Source organism: Tachysurus vachellii, chromosome 21 (assembly GCF_030014155.1).
Source record: "Tachysurus vachellii isolate PV-2020 chromosome 21, HZAU_Pvac_v1, whole genome shotgun sequence".
NCBI lineage: Eukaryota > Metazoa > Chordata > Actinopteri > Siluriformes > Bagridae > Tachysurus > Tachysurus vachellii.
The window spans coordinates 2,312,489-2,335,774 of NC_083480.1; the positions used below are offsets into that span (position 1 = coordinate 2,312,489).

Here is a 23,286-nt window from a genome sequence, read left to right on the forward strand (position 1 = left end):
ATTTCGAGTCATTTAACTCAAGTCCGAGTTAAGTCTCAAGTCAAGAATGTCAAGTCAAAGTCAAGTCGAGTCTTTTTTAATATTTGTCAAGCAAGTCTCAAGTCTCAAATTTGCGACTTAAGTCCGACTCGAGTCAAGTCATATGACTCGAGTCCCCCATCTCTGGATTTTGCTTTATTGCCTGTTGCTCTCACGTTTGCGAAATCAGGCCACTCAGGCAACAGTTTCTTTTTCCAGAACAGGCGTCCGAGCATCGACTGTACCGGTCTGCATCCTGTCGCTGGGATAAGTGTCACTCTGTATGTGACATTGGCAGAGGTGGGTAGAGTACCCAAAAATTGTACTCAAGTAAAAGTATTGTTACTTCAGAATAATATGACTCAAGTAAAAGTAAAAAGTAGACATCCAAATAATTACTTGAATAAGAGTAAAAAAGTACTTGGTGAAAAAACTACTCAAGTACTGAGTAACTGTTGAGTAACGTCTGATTTATTTTTTAACACGACAACAATCAGACAGACAAAAATACAAAATAATCTTTAGGCAAATTATGGCTCATCCAATCAATAAAATAAATTAAAATTAATTAATTACAAAATAGCTTAAATTAAAATAATTCAGGTAAATTCAAGTACTTAATAAATAAAATAATAATAAAAAAAAAATATGCACAAGTAACACAAATTTCCAAACCTTTATACTTTTTTACCAGGCAGAACTAGAACGAGGCAGCCCATAAATTCTCATAAACTGTGTGTGTGTCTCCAGTGACAGAACAACAGAAGGAAACACACACACACACATTTCATTTCTTTTGTGTTGTGATTGTTGCACATTTGATGCCTTGATGAAAGGGCAATAATAATGAAATACATCTCTACTCCTTTAATTAATTTCAGGAAGCCTCTAGTACTTTCCTTAGTTTCAGGTAAGCTAAAGCTTCTGGTTGCAAAGCTGTTTTTGTTTCTCAAAATATCTTCCTTCATGTTCATCAGAACAAAGAAATTTATACAGGTTTGTAACAACATGAGAGTGAGTAAATGATGACAGAATTTTCATTTTGAGTGAACTATCCCTTTAAATATGTGTGTTCGGCGCTGCAAGAAACGACACGTCTGACGTCATCTGTTTGTCGGCTCTTGCGGCGCTGAGTAAAGTTGAGCACATAAAAAAACTCGAAACAGCTGAACTCGACAAAACTGCTGTGTTACTAACTAACGCGTCCCGCCGCTGAGATTGAGTATAGTAACGTGACGAGACTGTACAACTACGTTTGATTGGTGAAACACAGTCACGTGGTAGAGCCTTAGCGGAAGTCAAAATAAAACATTAAAATTGATGCGTAGAATACCAAAGAGGTAAAAAGAAAAGTAACTAGATCATTGTAGCCTAATGTAGCGGAGTAAGAGGACAGTTTCTTCTTCACAAATCTACTCAAGTAAAAGTAAAAAGTTTAGTGATTTAAAACGACTCCTAGAAGTATAATTTTTTCAAAAACGTACTCAAGTAAATGTAATGGAGTAAATGTAACTCGTTACTACCCACCTCTGGACATTGACCGCTCCAGGCCGCTCTAGTTGACTCCTCCAGGGCCGTTATGTCATCTGTGGGCTTCACTGAACTCAGTTGTGGTGTTGAAGCCGAGTGCCTAGAAAGAATATCGGCAACAACTAGCAACTTTCTGGTACATGCTCAGCCTTAGCGTTGAATCTCATCAATCGAATCAAAAGCCGCTGACATCTCAGAGGAACCATGTCAATTTCCTTGCTGTTGATGTGTGGAATCAATGGCTCATGATCTGAATGACTTATGAAACCATCTAGACCATACAGGTGTTTGGAAAACTTTTCACACGCCCACACCACACTAAGGCATTCCATCTCGATTTGTGCATATCTTTTTTCAGCGTCAGTACGTGAATAATATACTAGGGGTCTAAAGCTTCTGTCACGCTGCTGAAAGAGAACTCCATAGCTGCTAGCATCTGCGCTTACAATAGTTAGTTTGTTCATGTCAGAGAAGGAAAGAACTGCAGCCTCAGACAAGAGCTGCTTGATTCTTTTAAGCGCCTTCTTTTGTGCACAGCTCGATGTCCAAACTGTTCCAGCTTTAAGAAGATCATTAGGTGGACAGGTTATCTCAGTCAATCTGGGTAGTAACGGCCTAGATAGTGAACCATTTGCAAGATCCTCCTCACTTCTATCACATTCTGTGGGGGTTGAAGGTTCATTATAGCTTCACCCTTCTTCTTATCTTGTCTGACTCCCTGAGAATCAGTGACATGACCCAGAAACTGTAACTGTCTCAACAGACATTTGTCATTATTGAGTTTCAGTTCAGCATCAGAGTGTTTTCAAGACTCTCTGGAGACAATAATTATGTACCTCTTGTGTCTCTCCATAGACAATTATGTCATCCATGTATGCCACTGTACCCTCATGGTCGCTTAAACGTTTGTTCACCGCTCTTTGAAATATCTCCGGCACACGAGATTCCAAAAGGAAGTCTATGAAAGAGAAACTTCCCAAAAGGTGTAGTGAAAGGGGTGAGTTTAGCACTCTCTCTCTCTCCAGTGGAATTTGCCAAAAACCCACTCTCTGCGTCCAATAGCAAAAACATAGTTGCACCTGATATCTAAGGTAATATGTCATCAAGAGTTGGTAGAATGTACAGTTCCCATTCAACTGCATGATTTAGGCGGTTTAGGCCAGCACATATCCTCACTTGCACACTTTTCCAGGGTACCAGCAACATCGGTGCGCACCATTCAATCGTTTCAGTGATTTCTTTGATCATGCCACATGGTGGCATAATGACCACTCTGGCCACACTTTTGGCACTCTGCTCTTCTTGCTGGGCAATTAACATGGATGTTGTTTGCCACACCGCGTGCATTTCCCCACGTCCAAGTCATTAGCATGGGCATCTTTCTGGCTGAATTTTACGTGCGACTTCGTTCAATGCTAGAGTAACACTTTGTTCAGAAACATGACTCTTTATCTGTTCCAATTGCCATGCATGTCTGCACGCTCTTTCCAGCGACAATTCAGACATCATATGCAATCACTGGGAGGAGTCTTTATCAATAACTCTAATCACTAGACTGTCTCTTATATTTTCATTTTTAGTTTCCAAATTCACACGTCACAGCCAGTTTATGCAAGCTTCGAATAAATTGTGTGTGTTTGAGAGTGTGTGTGTGTGTGTGAGTGTGTGTGTTTGTGTGTGTGTGTGTGTGTGTGTGTGTTTGTGTGAATGTGTCTGAGTGTGTGTGTGTGAATGTGTCTGAGTGTGTGTGTGTGTGTGTGTGTGTGTGTGTGTGTGTGAGTGTATGTGTGTGTGTGCATGTGTGTGTGCATGTGTGTGTGTGTGTGTGTGATTGTGTGTGTGTGATTGTGTGTGTGTCTGAGTGTGCATGTGTGTGTGTGTCTGAGTGTGTGGGTGTGTGTGATTGTGTGTGTGAGTGTGTGTGTGTGTGTGTGTGTGCGTGTGTGTGCGTGTGTGACTGTGTGTGTGTGTGTGTGTGTGCGTGTGCGTGCTTGTGTGTGTGACTGTGTGCGTGCGTGTGTGTGTGTGTGACTGTGTGTGTGTGTGCGTGTGTGTGTGTGCGTGTGTGTGTGCGTGTGTGTGCGTGCGTGCGTGTGCGTGCGTGTGTGTGCCTGTGTGTGTGCCTGTGTGTGTGAGAACTGTGCAACCCAGTGTTACAAAATCACTTGTATATGTATTAAAATACATTTATCAACTTTGAAAAGTTTATCCCCAGTGGATTTTTTCCCTTTATAGTCAATAACTGTAATGGAAGCCATTTGTTTTCTGATAAAAAAGAAAAGAAAAGTCCTTGCACTTAAAGACTGCACAATGTATTAGAATTATACAGTCAAGGAGACAATATTTCTGAAAATGACCTTTTTTTTTCTTCAAATGATTAATCATAATTTTGAGCCCACATCACTTGAAATCATAAGCTTATGACAGGGCCAAAAAGAATGTATGTAAAAGAAAGTAATGTTTAGTCATGATCACTTGATTGTTTAAGTAAAGACAACATTAGCGTTTACAGGCTTTTGTAATTTTAAAAAAGTTCATTTTAATATCATCTTTTTGCTTCTCAAGCCAAAAATCAGGAGAAATGCCTCCTTTTTTTTTAACCAAAGACTATTACAACTACTACCACTATCACCATCATCAATATGTTCATCATCATCATCATTATCATCATCATTATTTTCAGATTTTTTATTTATTTCTTTTTTAGATTCATCATTACAAATACATCGGTGATTTATTTGAATCATTCACAAGTTGTAACGGCATTTCCCACGGGGAAATCATTTTATTACAGTTTAATAAACACCAAAGGAAATGACTGGCTATGGATTATTTCCAAATTTATTTGCATTAATTGACAAAGTTTGACTTCACCATAGAAAGCACAGAAAAATTTCTGCTAATGATCTCTCTTCGTGAAAGCACATGCAGCATTTAGTTGTACTGTTTTCCGAGTGCGGAGACAACGACAGCCAGGAACTTGTGCAGAGCTGCCTGCACTTCAGCTGTGAAACTAGCACCCAGGACAGAGGCGACTACAATGGTAATGCTGTCAGCCAACAGCTACAGGAGGAAACAGAGCAGAAAGAATGAACACAGGTTAAAGTATAGAACGGATGATTCATGTAGACAGAGTGATAAACTGACAATAAATGAAACTAACAGAATTAGGACTAATGGTTTATAAATAAATCAAATCAGACTCACCCTGAAGTTTTCGGGATCCACGTGTAGTTGTTCAGAGTGCAGCACACTCAACTCGGCGTAAGTGCCCTTAATGTCGTCCATGTTCTTGGCCGCTTTCTCCAGCCCTTGCATTACCGTCAAGCCGTGAGCAGCAACCCTGGGATTTCCCACGATGGCAGCGGCGTTATACAAGTTTCCAAAGCTAGCGAAATACCTCTGGGCCCATGGGTACACGACCAGACACCTGAGAAACATTTAAAAAGTACTCATAAGTTTTATAATCACTCCTTAAGTCATTTATGTATTTAACCATTCCTTTAAGTCAGGTAATACATATTAAAATGATTGTACCTTGCCAGCGCCTGGTGACCGACAGTCTTGTGATCGATCTTGGAAAAGATGTCCTGGATGGTAGCGCGCTCGAAATCTGTCCACTCAACCATGTTGCTGGCTTTTGGAGGTTCTGAATGTTCTGATGAAGTCTTTTTAGGCCGCTTATATATGCATTTGACGGCACCTCCCAAGACCTGACTACAAACATCTGATGGGGTGTGTTCACTCTGACAGTCTGAACAATATTGATTAGATATGAATCGGTCCTTTTCTCTTTTAAATGAATATGGTGTCATGGTACATGGCAAAGCTTCCTGTGAGCATAACGATTGTTTTATGGAAACTTGTAATATTATTTTTATTAATAAAGTCCTATACTGTAGCCCTTGGTTTTAAACAACATACATTTTTACTTCAGTTCATTACATAACAACATATACGCTAAAATAAGCTAAAGCTTATAACTAATAAGCTAAAATAATTCTTAGTTACTGAGCACTAAGTAAGTCACTTGTTGATTCCTGTAAAGTAATTTCACCGACATCAGCCGACACTATAGATAACAAATATCTCCAGGTAGACACTTCATACATTCATAAGTATAGACAAATATATATGTTACTTATAAACTGTTAGCTATTAAATAATATTAGAAAAAGAGATCATAATTTTCAGACCATTATGACGCTGAAAAAATGTTTAATCATAACTAATATAGTCTAAATATTTATTATACAAACAGAGTATACATAAGTTGGACTACGTGTGCATATGTTTATTATGTGCATATGTTTATAACCTATCATTTAAGGTGACCTAAATAACATGCATGGCTCATGAAATAAATAATAGAATGTTTTGTTTTGGATTAATTATTTAAACTAGCATTTAATTGACCTGAGATAAAGTCAGATAAATTCAATCAAGGAGAACTTAGACAAGCTGAACTCTTTTAATAATAATAATAATAATAATAATAATAATAATAATAATAATAATAATAATAATAATAATAATATTAAACAGGGAACTGACGATGAAGGCGAAGGTTCTAAACAAATTTAATTATTTGTCCTCAGGATACAATTTCAGAATTGTTTCCAGTGTTGTGGCATTTGTTTTATTAATAAAAACAAAAAAAAAGCATAAAAAAATTTTACACTCAAAAACTAATTAATCTATATTATTCATCTCTAATCAATATATTGTTGGCCTACAGATATTAATATAGACTGTATAAAAACTATTATAGTTAAGATATTATATGAGATATCTTTGGTTGAATATATTTTAGCAATCTGAATGCTAAACACAGTGCAGTGTAATCTGCTGACACTAGCTGCAGTGAATGAACAGGAAGGTCCTACAATATATCTTTAGAGGTCATGCCCATGAATTGTTCCCCTATGTTTAATTGGCAAGAAATAATCTACTGCATTAAACTGATGTGGAAAATCATTGCGTTGACTGCAGTGTTTGGAAAAATCAAAAAATGTGAACGAATAAACAAAATTTTCTTCAATATTTATTTTTATTTGTTTCAAGGGATAGAAATTCAATTTGAAATGTTTAATTCAGGTAATTTTGGATTTAATAATTTTTATCTTTTTAATAAAAAAATTGTGTGTCATTTCCCACCCTAGATATAAAAAAAATATACTAAACATTAAATAAAACAAAGAAAACCTATTATTTATTATTATTATTATTATTATTATTATTATTATTATTATTATTATTAGTAGTAGTAGTAGTAGTAGTAGTAGTAGTAGTATTTAAAATCACTCTGGATTAACATTCTGCTTTCATTAATTTGTGTAATTTGTTTTCTGCCCTGATTAGACAATTGTTAATTTTGGGGGTAAAATATCAGTTAGCGATTAGCACTTTGTTTCCTATCAGACTTGACAGTTATCTATTACAAGCAGCAGAAGCTCTTTCTAATCTGTCCTTTTTAAATTGGTGGGTCTCGGGTGTGCCAGCTTGGGGTTGTTGTATAAAAGGCTGATTCGTTTCTCAGAGAGTCTACAGAAGTTTTCTTCCACACCACTACGAAACCATGAGTCTCTCTGCCAAGGACAAAGCTGCCGTCAAAGCCTTCTGGGCCACGATCTCCTCACAGACTGAAGAAATCGGTAGACAAGCTCTGTACAGGTAGGTGCTTGATCAATTCTCTCCTTTTGGTATTCATTTCAATTCCTCTTCTGATACCGAGGACACACTCTGTACAATGTTTCTACGCAGGATGCTGACTGTTTACCCTCAGACCAAAACCTACTTTTCCCATTGGAGTGACTTGAGCCTTGACTCACCCCAAGTGAAGAAGCACGGAAAGACTGTTGTCTCTGGTGTGGCAGAGGCTGTGAACAAAATCGATGACCTGACCAATGGGTTGCTCAACCTAAGCGAGCTGCACGCTTTCCAGCTGCGTGTTGACCCCGCTAACTTCAAGGTAAATTAAACTTAATATTTAATACTATTTCCTCTATAATATTTTAGTGTGTTTTTTTACCCATATGTAAATCCTGTTACACAACATGTTTAATGTAGTTGTTTTTTCCTTTCCTTGTAGATCCTCTCCCACAATTTGCTGGTGGTTCTGGCCATCCTGTTCCCCACTCAATTTACTCCTGAGGTGCATGTGTCTATGGATAAGTTTCTCGCTGCTTTGTCCCTGGCTCTCTCTGAGAAGTACAGATAAGAAGCTCTGCAGGCAACAGAACAGAGACATGCAAACGCACAATATGTCTTTTTATGTCCTGAATTGATCTAAATAAAAGCCAAAATGTTTATGACATGTATGTTATGTGTCTTCTTTGAGCCTTTGTTGAATGCATTTTTATATTAGACCTATTGGCCAAAAAGAAGTTTATGGAATTCTGTTCTGTTATTGGCAATGTGACGAGACAAGGAAAATAGAGCTGTTTTCAGAACATTAGGCATGAGATTAACAATGAATCTGTGTGCATATTGTAAATTAATTTACTGACCGTGGAACCCTATTTTATTTTGGAACCTTTCAGTAAAGCTGCAGAGTCATTATATTTTTATATGTGTTTGGCAGGTCTGTAAAAGTGGTAATTCACCTAAAATAAATTAAAGAGCCTTGTGTCATATGGACTATTCCACAAGTCTATTATTCTGAGAAAATGTCAATCATATTTTATTATAATGTGTGAATAGAGAATTAGTTCTCCAGCACGATTGCTTCGCACATTCAGCTTTGGGGATTTGATTCCTGCTGCCCCCAAGTTTGCATGTTCCTCACTTGCTTTTGAACTTCGTTTTCCTCCCCAGTTCAAATACATGCATCTCATGATTGCCATCTCTAAATTTTAAAATATAAACGATACGGATGGATGGTTACTGGCAGAAGCAGACAGGTTTGAAACATACAGGTGCAGCTCAATAAATTAGAATCTAATGGAAAGGTTCATTTATTTCAGAAATTCAACTCAAATAGTGAAACTCGTGTATTATATAAATTCAGTACACATACACTGAAGTAGATTAAGTCTGGTTTTTTAAATGTGATGATTTTGGCTCACATTTTACAAAAATGACTTTGGCCTCATCAAAAGTAACACTATGCTATGTGTCTTTTCTGAACCTTTGTTCAATGAGTGTTCATATTAGACCTATAAGTCAAAAAGAAGTTGATGAATGCATTCAATACTGATGATTTTACTGAACGTGGAAAACTTTCATGGTATCCTTTTATTACATACACTTGTCGTAAACAATGATTTATAAAAACAACATGAAAGAGCAAGGCTGGCTTAGGCCCTGTTTTCCGCCCAATCACCACTAAAAAAATAAAAGCTTTTTCAAAACTTTACACTGTAAACAATTTCCAGGATTTCACAAGATGTAACAGTAATATTTCACAGTAACTTACATTATTAGCATTTCACAGGCATTAACTGTGACATTTCACAATATAGTACAGTGTTGAGACTTTTATTGTGAAAATAATGCCATTAGCGAAATCACAGGACGCGGCTGTAAGTTTCCTCCCGCACTGGCGCTATCTTTGAGTTCTCTCAGCTCTGCGGATTCAGTGGTGAGTTTTAAAATGTCCAAATTTGTCGATTAAATGACTGATTTTTTTAAATATATGTGATAGTGCATGAAGTATCAGCCAAATTTTGTTAGTTGTAGGTTTTGTTGTCGCGCTATTAGTGATGAACACACTCATGTAGGTTGGACCGCGGAATATAAAAAAGAAAGAAATGAACAGACGTTGGTAGTGTTAAGTGTACTGTGAGACCATATTTTAAGCCTTATTTAAAAAAAATTAACATTATCTGTTAACTTAAGCTTTTCTTGGTGCTTACAACGTTCTCTCTTTCTTTACTGTAGGTTCTTCCCACAGCATCTTTTTGCGGTAAGTTAACCACTGGGGAATAAAGTTGTGAGGTAACATTATTCTGTGGCCTGAATGTATATAAATTAGACATTATGGCTGTTATTATCAGCTAGAAAAATGAACGTTATATGCCTGGTTTCAGTGAAACCAGGTTGTAGTGTCGTGGATTAGGGCAAAAGTAAATTTATTTCAAACTTGTGCCTTTAGCTGTGTGTGAGAGAGGTACAGAGCAGCCGCTATCTGTCTCGTCAAATGAAAAATGAAGTGCGCATGTCAATGTTTGAACATTTAAAAAAAAGAAAAAAGAAAGAATAATAATTCGATTGTCTTGTCTCAGAAAAATTCCACTGCCAAATGTTTTTTTTATTCCACTGACAAATGTTTTTTTTTATTCCACTGCCAAATGTTTTTTTTATTCCACTGCCAAATGTTTTTTTTATTCCACTGCCAAATGTTTTTTTTATTCCACTGACAAATGTTTTTTTATTCCACTGACAAATGTTTTTTTTATTCCACTGACAAATGTGCAGATTTCTCACTGTTAGACTGTTAAGCTAAACTCTAGTGCTTGCAAGTACACGAACGTTAACCTACTGTGATTTTCAGCTGAACGTAATTTATATGTTTATAATTATTGGCTTTTAATCATCTCGTTTGTATTTATGAGCAGTAGTGGGGTGGTGAGCTTTCTAACTAAGTTACACACATTTTATACTTTAACTAATGTGTTTAAGTTTTTTAACTTTTAGGTTGTTCAGTTTAGTAACTTTCATGTGTGTGAACCAAATATATTAATTTTGAGTTATTAGGGCAATCTGTTATCTATATCCTAAGTAACAAGATCAGTTTTAAATCTGGTTAGCCCTGTATTTTTGTTCTCAACTGAATCAAACACAATGTTCAACTGTAAATTTAGTTTGTGTGAACATGTGTCTCAGACAGTTATTGAGTTTATTCAACACTCAAAGCTGCATAGTAATGCTCCTGACTTTATGTACCATTGCGGTGTGCCTGAATGCTCTCGGATATGTCGCAAATCAAATGCTTTGAAATCTCATATGTATAGAGAGCATTCAGGGCGTGGATCATCTGTGCAACGTCGTAAGCGGTTTGAAACTCCCTTAAAATGTGTGGTTCAGTTTTGAACATTTACATGTGACACCTTAAGCTCCCTCATTAAACATTTAAAGTCACACATACAGGAAGGTTTAGAAATAAAATGCCCAGTCAGAGGTTGTGATTGCAGCTTTACCATTGCATCCTCTTTAGCCTCGCATTTTTCAAGGAAACATAGAGGTCTAGATCACGCCTTGTTATGTGTGTCTGATCCTACTGAGCCTAGTAGTCCGTGTAGTCAGCCATGTTCTGATACTTTCCTTGTGGAAGATACTGAGCCAGAAAGGGAATTTGCTGTGGATGAAACTCTCTATTTACAAAACCTTGCCCTTCTGTATCTTAAATTACAAGGCAAGTTGTTGCTACCATCCAGTACAATACAGACAATCATTGAGGACTTTCAAAATGCCCATGAAATTGGCCTGTCTCATTCCTATATGATTTTAAGCCAGAAACTAAAAGAATCTAAGAGGCCACCATAAGCAACATTCATTAATGAAATTAGCAGGGCAGATCTTCTTAAGATGTGTAACAGGGACATTTTGAGCACAGACCAAAAAAGGAAGAGCTTTTTCAAAAAACAATTTCAACTATGTTGAGCCTGTGCCTTTTCTTCTGGGCAGTGATGAAAATGGTAAGGAGTGCTTTGCCCAGTATATTTCTATCAATGAGACGTTGGCCACACTGTTCAAAAGCAAGTCTGTAAGAGAACAACATGTTGCCACATGTTTGCAACCAGCTACTGAAAATCTCATTCAGGATGTGAGAGATGGAGAGGGATTTTTTAAGGGAAATCCATTGTTAAAAACAGAACCTTCCTCTGTTGGTGTGATCCTGTATCAAGATGCCTTTGAGGTTGTGAACCCACTTGGTTCAGAAAAAAAACCCCACAAAATTTTAGCGGTTTACATGACCCTGACTTTTTACCTCACAATCGATCCACAATTGATCATATGCAACTTGTCCTACTATGTAGGGAGAAAGATTTTAAATATTCTGGCATGAACAAAGCTTTTAAACCATTGATCAGTGATCTCAAGCTTCTAGAGGAGCAAGGTATTTTGACTGATGATGGCATTGTAAAAGGAGCTTTAGTTGCCATTTCAGGAGACAACCTGGGATCACACTGCATTGGAAGTTTTGTAGAAAACTTTAGGCAAACCAGCCATTTCTGCCGCTACTGTGAGATTGACAGAAATACATTTATGAATGAACCATGCACGTGTGGGACTCCAAGAACTGCACAATCCTATCACAGTCATTTGGAAGTTTTAGCCACCAGCGATACTGTCTCAGCTTGTGGCATTAAGACAGACTCTCCTTTTAACCAGCTCAATTATTTTCATGTTTGCCAGCCAGGGCTCCCGTTTGAGGGTTTGAGGGTATTGTGTCTTATGACCTTGCCTTGTTTGTTGGTCACTTGGTTCAGGAGAAGCACTTTACCTACTTACAATTAAACAGATGTAAATACCAGTTCACATATCAAGGAAATGATGCCAACAGCAAACCAGCAGACATGTCTCCAGGTAGCGAACGCTTAAGTGGGCATGCCGTCAGCCGGAAATGTGACGCTCCTTACCACGTTTGAAAGATTCGCTCACAATGTAATGCTAACAGGAGTTAACTTACAGGCTGTGAGTAAAAGCAGGAGGAATTATGATAATGTTGGTCTTTACTACATCAACGGTCCCAGGAAGTAAACTGTTGCCTACAATCTGTGTTTGTTGAAGTCCAAGAAAAGAGATTTACGTTGGAGACAATAACTTGCGTCATCGTTTACTTTTGGGTTTGTACCTTTTGCATATCGTTAACATGTACTAACACGTACTAATACACACTTACACACCAAAGGAAATGTAAAATTGTGAATCGGACCATAGTTGCTCTTTACATGATTTAAATGAGGCTTTGATTTTTAGTAATCAAATGTGGAAGTGACTCAAGGAATCTTTTCATCTGTAATTCCTAGTTTCTTGACCAATAGGCTTGTGCATACCATCCTCTCACTGTAACGCAACATTAAGATACTGCAATTTCACTGATGAAGTCCAACTATAGACTGCATAAACGTGCACAACATGAAAAGTGAAGGTTTCTTCTTCAATGTTTACAGGTATTTTTTCACACTTCACTCTTCTAACGGATGTCCCCATCCTTATGAAGTTGTGAGAGGCCCTGGATAAGAACTACAACACCATCCTGAAGTTCTTCCAAGGAGTCAACTACCAAGGAGTGAAAGATGTTTTGACTACTTTTGAACCAGAGGCATCAGATAAGACTGCAATCGTTCTACTTCTTCTGATGGCTTACTTCAAAGAGCCAAAGGATTCCATTGTGCTTGATGTTGATGTAAGTATATTTTCACTCTCAAATTAGCATTAGGTCTATTATTTTTGGATAAATGCACTGTGCTTGTATATTGCCATTCTATTCTTCTGAACACACTACACTTTACCCCATTCACATGGGTGCCAACTGCTAATCACACAATCATCAAAACTTTTTGGTTTTTATTTCACTTTGAGGAACTGCTATTTTGTCCATCTGCTCTCAAACTCCGGGGAGTCTCTCTCAACTATCAAAAACCGCTATAACCTGAATGGATGATCGCAAATGTTACAGGCGGGGCCATGCTCGATGGCTCCAGTGCATCAAAGAGCCACCGTTTTCGCCCCACCCAAAAAATTATGAACACAGAAATGTGGAAAAACTGTTTAACGGTGTAACTCCACAATTCAGTAATGCATAGTTCAGTCTTTGTAACGTGTTTCAGCAATTAATTTATAATGTGTTTAGAAACAATTCTCTGAAATAATTTTTTATCCTTTTCTCAAGAGTATGGCATTATGAGTATATATGGTTTTGTTTCAGGTGACACATTGAAGCTGAGGGCATGGATGCTGTCGCTGGAGGGTCAAGTGGTCATGGGACCTCACCCTGGCTTTACAACTGGTCTGGCGGCCACTTTTGCCAGTTACTATAATTTTAATTTAAAGTATGCTGACAGCGGTTCTTGCACTCTGGAATTCATTCAAAGGTAATGTCTACATTAATCCTCTGGGGCCAGTTGCACCAGCTGTGCGTAAGTTACAACTTAACCTAGTTGCGATGTAAAGGGACACTAATTTACAACTTAAGCACTACTAATTTTGGCGTTGCACCAATAAACTTCATTAGAGTGTAACATACAAACTAAATATTTACAAAAGAACGGTTGGAATTAAATGGCAGACTGACTTAACTAAAGCAATAAGCTCTTGTTTTGCTCCACAGACTTAAATCCTTTATACATATGACATATATGTGACCGATCACGGAAAGTAGGGACACAAGTCGGATCTGGGGCATTTTGAGTTATTCACAGATTCTGCTGGGAGTGACAATAGGGCTCATTTACATCTCATTTAGATAAGCTATACCCCCTGTAAAGCTCTTTTAAGATACAGATTCTCTAGCATATTAAATGTATTTTGTGACAGAAGTCCGGATGACAACAAGCAAAAAATAAACAGGACTTCTTACCTTTGTGTTGATATAACGATCGCAAGTCGAATCCAGTCTGTTTCAGATGTGTGAATAACCCCTGAAAACCGTCTAATAGAATACATCCAATGACCATTTTTGTCCACAAATGCGTATTTTGTCCACAAATGAAATGTATAGTCTAGTGTTTACATCAGATTTTGCATGAAAGTCTTGTAATAGAATATAATGTAGTTAAATCACTACTCACCTTTGTTTTCACCGTCACAAACGGAAATACCTATGACGCATTTTTTTTTTTACCTGATGGGAGGGGTTCTAGTGGACCAATCACAGCGCTTGTGGTCCGCGTAGATTTGACGTGCTGTAAAAAATCTGGTGCACGTCAGGCTACGCAGAGGCTACGGATAGCCTACGGCGTAGCTACGGCGTAGACCTTACACACGACTATAAATCGGGCTTAAGGGTGTTTTGGAGCCCTGGAAAGGTTTTGACATGCTGCAATAAGCTGACCCATACACTTTATGTGCATCATGTTACTTTATAACTTTTTGTGCAGTATAGTACTGTAACAGCTGTAAGAAAGGTTATAAAAAACTGTTAGCATATAAGGATGTAAATGGTCTTCCTTCCCTTAAGTGGTCTAATAAATACCGTACCGAGGTCATCATACTGAAATACTATTGTACCATGAATTTTTGATACTGTTACATCCCATATAAAGATGCAATTTGACACATTGGAAATGATGAAAGTCAGAATGTAAAAATGACGAAACTGAAGCATACATTAGGAGGCACACTGTGATTCATGTCATTGGCACATTATTCAAGTTGAGTGGAGCAAATTCAAGCAAATTGATAAAATTTTATTGAGGAGAAAATCCATACCAAAATTATTTATTTAAATGTTTGGGGTTTAACTGGACCAAAGTAATGTCACCTTGTTCGAACTGATCTAACTTTAGTTTTGCTCTGTACTGCAAAAGCATTGACCAACTGAAGGCTACTTTTTCATCCCACTTGAAAGAAACTAACAGTTTTTCTCTCTGCCTTTTTGTTTATAGGCGCTTTTTGGGCATTAATCCGGAGACAGGTACAAAGTCAAAGAAGCAGAAAGGACTCCTCAACCAGCAAGTCTGTACACTCACTCACTCATTTTCTACCGCTTATCTGAACTACCTCGGGTCACAGGGAGCCTGTGCCTATCTCAGGACTCATCGGGCATCAAGGCAGGATACACCCTGGACGGAGTGCCAACCCATCACAGGGCGCACACACACTCTCATTCACTCACGCAATCACACACTAGGGACAATTTTCCAGAGATGCCAATCAACCTACCATGCATGTCTTTGGACCGGGGGAGGAAACCGGAGTACCCGGAGGAAACCCCCGAGGCACGGGGAGAACTTGCAAACTCCACACACACGAGGCGGAGGCGGGAATCGAACCCCCAACCCTGGAGGTGTGAGGCGAACGTGCTAACCACTAAGCCACCGTGCCCCCCAAGTCTGTACACTCATAAGAAAAACATTGATTTTGAATGGATGTCAGTCTAGTGTGATCCAAAATATTTGTTCTTTGTAGAGGCAGTTATGCACTTTATAAACTTACTATGTTCTATATTGTCTCTTTGTTCAATAATGAAACACAACGAATGAGTTAATGTCAGTCTACGCTGTAAAAAGCCTTGTTGCAATTACATTTTAATGCAGTTGAATCAACTTGAAATTACAATTCATTAACTGAATGAATTCAAACTTTCTTGACAGGTGAGGAGTTGCTATTAATTATAAAAATAAACTTAAAATAACTTAAGCTAATTAAAATTCATTTTTATAATTTATAGCAACTCCTCATTGGTCAAGAAGGTGAAATTTAATAGTAAATTCAAGTTAATTAAATTTAAAAATGTAAGTGCAGGTTTCTACAGTGTAACGTATTAGCAGTTCTGGAAAATCTTTTTCGAGATAGTCATTGAATAATAAATAAATGTATGAATGTAATAAATGGATGAAATGTATGAAATTTTTGTTTTTGTGTTTATTTGAATTTAACATTGTTTTAATGTTAAGTTATTGGCATAGCCAGTACTATTACAGTGTATACTGTAAATCTACAGCAGACTAATGCTAAACTGCATTACATTAACTGTAACTTAACAGCTAAATGCAATTATTATATGGAATAATGCTGCTATATCACAGTAATCTAAAAGACATTACTTGTAATTTCACAGTAAAATAACATATTACCACAGGAGCATACTGCTAAATCACAGTAATACGAAGGCCTAACTACTGTGAGGTTACAGTAAGCAGCTGTCATTTCACAAGTCTTTACTGTAAAAATGACACTGTAACATACTGTGAAAGTACAGTAACAACTTGACAGTAATTTAATGTGAAGTTACATACAGTACCTTCCTGTGAAAGTAATGCAACTAGTTGCCAGTAATTTACTGTGAATTTACAGTCAAATAATTTACAGTGTACTATAACATAACATAACATAATATGCATTGACATAAATAAGAAGTAAATAAATTGTAATAATGAATCAAAAACAAATTTGACTAACATTCACTAGAAGACTCACACTACAATTAAAAATCAAATCATCAAAAAGTTCAATAAACTCAATTATTATTTCTGAACAGTTTCAAAATTGTGGTAAATTAATCAATGAGTGCAACAAATGATGAATTTTTAGACTCAGCATTATTGATGCTGTTAACAGCAAGTCCACTGAGATCACGGTAGACCTCAAGTAGGTTTTAATCAGCTTGTGGTTTGAAAAACTTCTCTGCAGTGTGTGTCCTGCTTAATTAATGCGTTATGGTGACGTATTATAATCACATCATGATGCAGGAAGTGTTTCAGTTATTTAACATGGTATGTTGTCAGATATGTCAATTTTATTTTATACTAATAATACTTGAATCAGTTCGATGATCGATCAGTACTCAGTTATGTTAACTGGCAGAAATAATTTGCCATGATGTCAAAAGAGGGCGCAATTTCGACAAAATGATGAAAAAAAACACATGTCCGTCGCCCCCAGTTATTTTGCGGAAATAAAAAAAACTTCGGGCTACGCCACGGACCGGCCATGTGGAAGTCATCCTCAGTCTTGAACTAGATCACCATAACATTTACCTCTACAACTACATTTACCCCATATGGCAAACGTCCTTATCCAGACTGACGTACAAAAGTCTCCATTTATAAATACATCACCCTCCAACCAACCAACCACCCCCAAAACCGCTTTTATTTTTTGATTACATATCTAGACAACTCTAGAACCAACTGAGTTAAGCAGATAGTACAGAATCCTACTTTACCAGTAGAATGGATAAAACAAAGGCGCTTATAGGAATTAAATATATTATTTCCGATTCTATTTTGGAATCAAGTTTTTTAAACAATTTTCTTTATTCTTTTAGTTCTAATTTTGGACAACTAACCCAAATGTCTGCAGCCATTATACTGTCCATATATATGTCCTTGTCACGTCTGTGCTAACAAAGGTAAAGGGATAGTTTTAAGAGCCTTGTGTCCTATGGACTGGTACAAAAATCATTTATTCTTGCATTTCATGATTTTTATATCTAGATTTTAAAAAATAAACGGTACGGAAAATAGATATGTACTATAACAATAAGTACTGACAAACGCAGACAGATGTGAAAAATATTATTCACTGTCTCTGTAAACAGTAAAGCCTCTCTTTCATGTGAATAACTAAGAAATATTATAAACCATAATAAACCAACTATTTTGTTATTTGTCCTATATGTAAAGGTCTTAGATTATTATATTTTAGCTACATTATTATTTTAGAATTATATATATATAAATGTAGATATAATGATTTGGAACTTTATTACATTAAGAAACGAAAAAGGCCACTGTATCTGTTAGCCTAGAAAGCCACCACTGACACCACCACCTCCACCAACATCAAAGTGTGCTTTTGAATTTTTTTTTTTGCAGAAATTTAATTATTTTCATCATTCCAATTAAAAATTATTTGAAATAACTTTGCAAGTTGTAACGTAATTCCCCACGGAGAAAAAAAATAGCTTAATGAAAAAACACAACAGATGACGAGATATTAATTATTTAAACATTTATTTGCATTAATCGACAAAGTTTGACTTCAACGCAGAAAACACAGAACAAAGCACATGCAGCATTTAGTTGTACTGTTTTCCGAGTGCGGAGACAACGACAGCCAGGAACTTGTGCAGAGCTGCCTGCACTTCAGCTGTGAAACTAGCACCCAGGACAGAGGCGACTACAATGGTAATGCTGTCAGCCAACAGCTACAGGAGGAAACAGAGCAGAAAGAATGAACACAGGTTAAAGTATAGAACGGATGATTCATGTAGACAGAGTGATAAACTGACAATAAATGAAACTAACAGAATTAGGACTAATGGTTTATAAATAAATCAAATCAGACTCACCCTGAAGTTTTCGGGATCCACGTGTAGTTGTTCAGAGTGCAGCACACTCAACTCGGCGTAAGTGCCCTTAATGTCGTCCATGTTCTTGGCCGCTTTCTCCAGCCCTTGCATTACCGTCAAGCCGTGAGCAGCAACCCTGGGATTTCCCACGATGGCAGCGGCGTTATACAAGTTTCCAAAGCTAGCGAAATACCTCTGGGTCCATGGGTACACGACCAGACACCTGAGAAACATTTAAAAAGTACTCATAAGTTTTATAATCACTCCTTAAGTCATTTATGTCAGGTAATACATATTAAAATAATTGTACCTTGCCAGCGCCTGGTGACCGACAGTCTTGTGATCGATCTTGGAAAAGATGTCCTGGATGGTAGCGCGCTCGAAATCTGTCCACTCAACCATGTTGCTGGCTTTTGGAGGTTCTGAATGTTCTGATGAAGTCTTTTTAGGCCGCTTATATATGCATTTGACGGCACCTCCCAAGACCTGACTACAAACATCTGATGGGGTGTGTTCACTCTGACAGTCTGAACAATATTGATTAGATATGAATCGGTCCTTTTCGGTTCTAAATATATTTCACAGATTTATGATACATAAACAGCATACATAAGTTCGACAGCAGCAACACGTTTTAAATTAGTTTAAAGTACGTTTTAAGTTTATATTATGCGCGTATTTTAGAACGTGACCTAAATGACCAAGCACGGTGTGGTGATTTAATATTGGATCAAGAAATAAAGATATTTATTTTAATATCAGTATTTTAATGGCTTACTGTGGTTTTTACTTAATCTGTTCATACTGAATTTTAGAAAAGATGGTCAAATTGTAAAATATTGAATATCAATTACTAACATTTGTTCAACTGTTTCCATCACTGAAAATTGAAGTTTGGTGAAGTGCGGAAAGGAATCTTAACTAGAAAAAGCCTTTTAACAATAATCTTTGCGTTGAGATGATTTTGGAAACTCGGCCAACATGTTATTACAAATGGCTTTCAGTCAGTCTTTATATAAAGTAAACCAGGATTTCTTTAATGTAAGGAAGAAAAAGCGTAAAATAATAGAAATTTATAAACTATCCCAAATACTTCGGAATTCATATTATATCACATGCTGTGTAACAACAATATATTCTTGGCTTCTCATATATTCTATGAGAGCGCGCACTAACTAATAAACATTAACAGTCGTGACGAAACATGGAAGGCGCTACTATTAAGTTCGGGCACTGGGATTTTGTGCAAGATGAGAAGAGAAGAACAGCAATATGCAAGTTCCAGTCCCCTTATTCAGTTTAACCACTATTTGGACATTTGTGATGGACAGGACTTCCTGCAGTTTTGGGCTATGAACAGACACCCTCCTCTCTTTGTACAAGGTAGCGGTAAGAGTTATGGCCATCCGTGCATCAAGTGCACCTGTTGAACGTGTATTCAGCCATGGTGGGCTGATAATGCGACCACATCGATCACAATTGAGTGACAAAGTTGTATCAAAATGAATTTTTTGTAAGTGCAATGTAGTGTAAATGGTTGGTCACTGTTTATGTGGAAATGTCAGCTTTTTTGCAATAGCACTTATAATTGGTCTTCAGTGTTAGGCTTTGAGTGAAAAGCGTATGGATAGTTTATGGGGATGCACATATACTGTATATATAAAAAAAAACAATATAAATATAAAATTAAAAAACCTTAGAGTTGCAAGCACAGCCATATTCTTGTCTCACATGCACACGCACACACATTCAATTTAAAGGGATAGTTCACCCAAAAATGAAAATTCTGTCATCATTTTCTCACCCTCATGATGTTACAAACCTGTATAAATTTCCCTTTAATATTAATAAATTACACTCACTCCAATCATCTCTCTCTCTCTCTCTCTCTCTCTCTCTCTCTCTCTCTCTCTCTCTCTCTCTCTCTCTCTCGCTCGCTCTCTCTCTCCCTCTCTCTCTCTCCAATAGTTAATTCACTTCAAGATTTGTGTGATTCAATAATTTCTGTTTTTTTGATTGACGTGATTGATTGCTGTTGTTATTCTGTTGTTAAAAAGTAAGGATCTAATTTAAGGATGTGTTCATGTCCCATTAAAAGGGAATGTCTGTTCAAAAAATGCCATTTGGTTGCATAGAAAACTTTGTACTTTTTTATATATACTTTTCCATGGTCTTCTGCCATGTTTGAGGCATATTGAAACTTTTCATGCTTTTATGTTGGCCTTATTTCAGTTACATTTACATCTTAGGCTTTGTAGTTTTCATTTTTATTCATTTTTAGATTTTTATTGTATTTACAACTCACCTGTATGTGGACACCTTTTAAAAATAAAGGCATATAATCATTTTTTTGTTGCAAATAAAACTCTCATAGTCCATAAATACTGTAGATTTAACTTTGTTTAATATATACATTTAGTTAAATCATCAAACATCTGTATGACTTGCCAGTGACTTGCTTGACTCAAGCTGACATAAAGCAGTGACTTGATTGACTTGACTTGAATCTCACAAAAATTGACTCGGACTTGCTTGAGACTTGAAGGTGAAGACTTGAGACTTACTTGTGATTTGCTCATGTATGACTTACTCCCACCTCTGTAAAATACATATATAAATACAGTCCCAACAGTGGTGCAGTATTTACAATAGATTTGTCATATATGATCAATAAAAAAACAACTACCCTGAAGTAATGGGTCATATTATGTTGTTTCCTGTCTTTAAGTACAATCACTTCATTTCTTATTTAATTTGTAATTTGTTTTCTGCCCTGATTAGACAATTTTTAATTTTGGGGGTAAAATATCAGTTAGCGATTAGCACTTTGTTTCCTATCAGGCTTGACAGTTATCTTTTACAAGCAGCAGAAGCTCTGTCTAATCTCCTTTTTAAATTGGTGGGTCTCGGGTGTGCCAGCTTGGGGTCGTTGTATAAAAGGCTGATTCGTTTCTCAGAGAGTCTACAGAAGTTTTCTTCCACACCACTACGAAACCATGAGTCTCTCTACCAAAGACAAAGCTGCCGTCAAAGCCTTCTGGGCCACGATCTCCTCACAGACTGAAGAAATCGGTAGACAAGCTCTGTACAGGTAGGTGCTTGATCAATTCTCTCCTTTTGGTATTCATTTCAATTCCTCTTCTGATACCGAGGACACACTCTGTACAATGTTTCTATACAGGATGCTGACTGTTTACCCTCAGACCAAAACCTACTTTTCCCATTGGAGTGACTTGAGCCTTGACTCACCCCAAGTGAAGAAGCACGGAAAGACTGTTGTCTCTGGCGTGGCAGAGGCTGTGAACAAAATCGATGACCTGACCAATGGGTTGCTCAACCTAAGCGAGCTGCACGCTTTCCAGCTGCGTGTTGACCCCGCTAACTTCAAGGTAAATTAAACTTAATATTTAATACTATTTCCTCTATAATATTTTAGTGTGTTTTTTACCCATATTTAAATCCTGTTCCACAACATGTTGTTTAATGTAGTTGTTTTTTCCTTTCCTTGTAGATCCTCTCCCACAATTTGCTGGTGGTTCTGGCCATCCTGTTCCCCACTGACTTTACTCCTGAGGTGCATGTGTCTATGGATAAGTTTCTCGCTGCTTTGTCCCTGGCTCTCTCTGAGAAGTACAGATAAGAAGCTCTGCAGGCAACAGAACAGAGACATGCAAATGTTTTTTTATGTTCTTGACTGATCTAAATAAAAGCCAAAATGATTTTGGCCTCATCAAAAGTAACACTATGCTATGTGTCTTCTCTGAAGTTTTGTTCAATGAGTGTTCATATTAGACCTATAAGTCAAAAAGAAGTTGATGAATGCATTCAATAATGATGATTTTACTGAACGTGGAAAACGTTCCTGGTATCCTTTTATTACATACACTTGTCTTAGACAATGGTTTATAAAAAACAAAATGAAAGAGCAAGGCTGGCTTAGGCCCTGTTTTCCGCCCAATCACCACTAAAAAAATGTAGAAAATGCAGCTTTTTCAAAACTTTACTATAACATAACATAACATAACATAAAATAACATAACATAATTTAATAATATGCATTGACAAATAAGAAGTAAATAAATTGTAATAATGAATCAAACAAATTTGACTAACTCACTAGAAGACTCACACTACAATTAAACAAAAATCAAATCAACAAAAAGTTCAATAAACTCAATTATTATTTCTGAACAGTTTCAAAATTGTAATCAAATGATGCATTCATAGACTCAACATTATTGATGCTGTTAACAGCAAGTCCACTGAGATCACGGTAGACCTCAAGTAGGTTTTAATCAGTTTGTGGTATGAAAAACTCTTCTCTGCAGTGTGTGTCCTGCTTAATTAATGCATTATGGCAGTGGCGTGCACAGACCTGCAGTGGGGCAGGGGCGGAAGGACCAAAAAGGGCACTAAAAAAAAAGACAAAAATATTACTTCAATAAACATAACAAATGTGTTTTTGTACAGATTTTAACTTATTTATGAAATTACCTGTATTTAAATCAGTATTCGTTTAACTGCTGTCTTTTTAAATATTTGAATGACTTCATCACGATTAATTGGAATGTCTCGCTCAATGGAGAGCAGCAGTAGGTCAGAAAGCCTCTCTTCATTACACAGACTTCGAAGACTGGATTTCACAAGTTTTCACTTAGAAAATGACCTCTCAACTGTAGAAGTGGAGACAGGCAATGTTGCATAAATGTTTTGTTCAGAAAGAGAGGGGAAAACAGACTCAATCTCATTGTCTTTTAGGCACTTTAGCATTCCTT

The 23,286-nt window shown here is 36.9% G+C and overlaps 4 protein-coding genes and 1 long non-coding RNA gene across 6 annotated transcripts; 3 read left to right on the top strand and 2 right to left on the bottom strand.

Moving 5' to 3' along the window:
* The first annotated feature begins 200 nt into the window (after positions 1–200).
* LOC132864022 (hemoglobin embryonic subunit alpha-like) lies at positions 201–7,802 on the top strand. Its single transcript, XM_060897218.1, has 4 exons — positions 201–318; positions 7,088–7,221; positions 7,312–7,519; positions 7,640–7,802. The coding sequence occupies exons 2-4, from the start codon at positions 7,127–7,129 to the stop codon at positions 7,766–7,768; spliced, it is 432 nt and encodes a 143-aa protein (XP_060753201.1). The 5' UTR covers positions 201–318; positions 7,088–7,126; the 3' UTR covers positions 7,769–7,802.
* Positions 4,464–5,330, bottom strand: LOC132864002 (hemoglobin subunit beta-like). The gene is made up of 3 exons (XM_060897144.1): positions 5,086–5,330; positions 4,756–4,978; positions 4,464–4,611 (listed from the first exon to the last, which is right to left on the bottom strand). Exons 1-3 carry the CDS (start codon positions 5,175–5,177, stop codon positions 4,483–4,485), a joined length of 444 nt encoding a protein of 147 aa, XP_060753127.1. The 5' UTR covers positions 5,178–5,330; the 3' UTR covers positions 4,464–4,482.
* Positions 7,803–12,144: 4,342 nt separating the features above from the next.
* On the top strand, positions 12,145–15,555 carry LOC132864183 (uncharacterized). Of its 2 annotated transcripts, XR_009650191.1 has the most exons (4): positions 12,145–12,338; positions 12,666–12,901; positions 13,424–13,589; positions 15,102–15,555. It is a non-coding gene; the product is annotated as an uncharacterized LOC132864183 (long non-coding RNA). The 2 variants fall into 2 exon arrangements; XR_009650190.1 differs by lacking the exon at positions 15,102–15,555 and having other exon boundaries at positions 13,424–14,035.
* A 2,601-nt stretch (positions 15,556–18,156) lies between these two features.
* Positions 18,157–19,126, bottom strand: LOC132863995 (hemoglobin subunit beta-like). Its single transcript, XM_060897134.1, has 3 exons — positions 18,822–19,126; positions 18,512–18,734; positions 18,157–18,367 (listed from the first exon to the last, which is right to left on the bottom strand). The coding sequence occupies exons 1-3, from the start codon at positions 18,911–18,913 to the stop codon at positions 18,239–18,241; spliced, it is 444 nt and encodes a 147-aa protein (XP_060753117.1). The 5' UTR covers positions 18,914–19,126; the 3' UTR covers positions 18,157–18,238.
* Positions 19,127–21,280: 2,154 nt separating this feature from the next.
* Positions 21,281–22,180, top strand: LOC132864019 (hemoglobin embryonic subunit alpha-like). The gene is made up of 3 exons (XM_060897213.1): positions 21,281–21,602; positions 21,693–21,900; positions 22,023–22,180. Exons 1-3 carry the CDS (start codon positions 21,508–21,510, stop codon positions 22,149–22,151), a joined length of 432 nt encoding a protein of 143 aa, XP_060753196.1. The 5' UTR covers positions 21,281–21,507; the 3' UTR covers positions 22,152–22,180.
* The last annotated feature ends 1,106 nt before the right edge of the window (positions 22,181–23,286 follow it).

Excerpts from the sequence above, each read along its gene's own strand:
- LOC132864019 (XM_060897213.1), top strand. The coding sequence starts at position 21,508 with ATGAGTCTCTCTACCAAAGACAAAGCTGCCGTCAAAGCCTTCTGGGCC. Across the intron at positions 21,603-21,692 it reads GGTAGACAAGCTCTGTACAG|GATGCTGACTGTTTACCCTC; the intron begins GTAGGTGCTTGA and ends GTTTCTATACAG. Across the intron at positions 21,901-22,022 it reads TTGACCCCGCTAACTTCAAG|ATCCTCTCCCACAATTTGCT; the intron begins GTAAATTAAACT and ends CTTTCCTTGTAG.
- LOC132864022 (XM_060897218.1), top strand. The coding sequence starts at position 7,127 with ATGAGTCTCTCTGCCAAGGACAAAGCTGCCGTCAAAGCCTTCTGGGCC. Across the intron at positions 7,222-7,311 it reads GGTAGACAAGCTCTGTACAG|GATGCTGACTGTTTACCCTC; the intron begins GTAGGTGCTTGA and ends GTTTCTACGCAG. Across the intron at positions 7,520-7,639 it reads TTGACCCCGCTAACTTCAAG|ATCCTCTCCCACAATTTGCT; the intron begins GTAAATTAAACT and ends CTTTCCTTGTAG.
- LOC132864002 (XM_060897144.1), bottom strand. The coding sequence starts at position 5,177 with ATGGTTGAGTGGACAGATTTCGAGCGCGCTACCATCCAGGACATCTTT. Across the intron at positions 4,979-5,085 it reads GGTCACCAGGCGCTGGCAAG|GTGTCTGGTCGTGTACCCAT; the intron begins GTACAATCATTT and ends AATGTTTCTCAG. Across the intron at positions 4,612-4,755 it reads TGGATCCCGAAAACTTCAGG|CTGTTGGCTGACAGCATTAC; the intron begins GTGAGTCTGATT and ends TTCCTCCTGTAG.
- LOC132863995 (XM_060897134.1), bottom strand. The coding sequence starts at position 18,913 with ATGGTTGAGTGGACAGATTTCGAGCGCGCTACCATCCAGGACATCTTT. Across the intron at positions 18,735-18,821 it reads GGTCACCAGGCGCTGGCAAG|GTGTCTGGTCGTGTACCCAT; the intron begins GTACAATTATTT and ends AATGTTTCTCAG. Across the intron at positions 18,368-18,511 it reads TGGATCCCGAAAACTTCAGG|CTGTTGGCTGACAGCATTAC; the intron begins GTGAGTCTGATT and ends TTCCTCCTGTAG.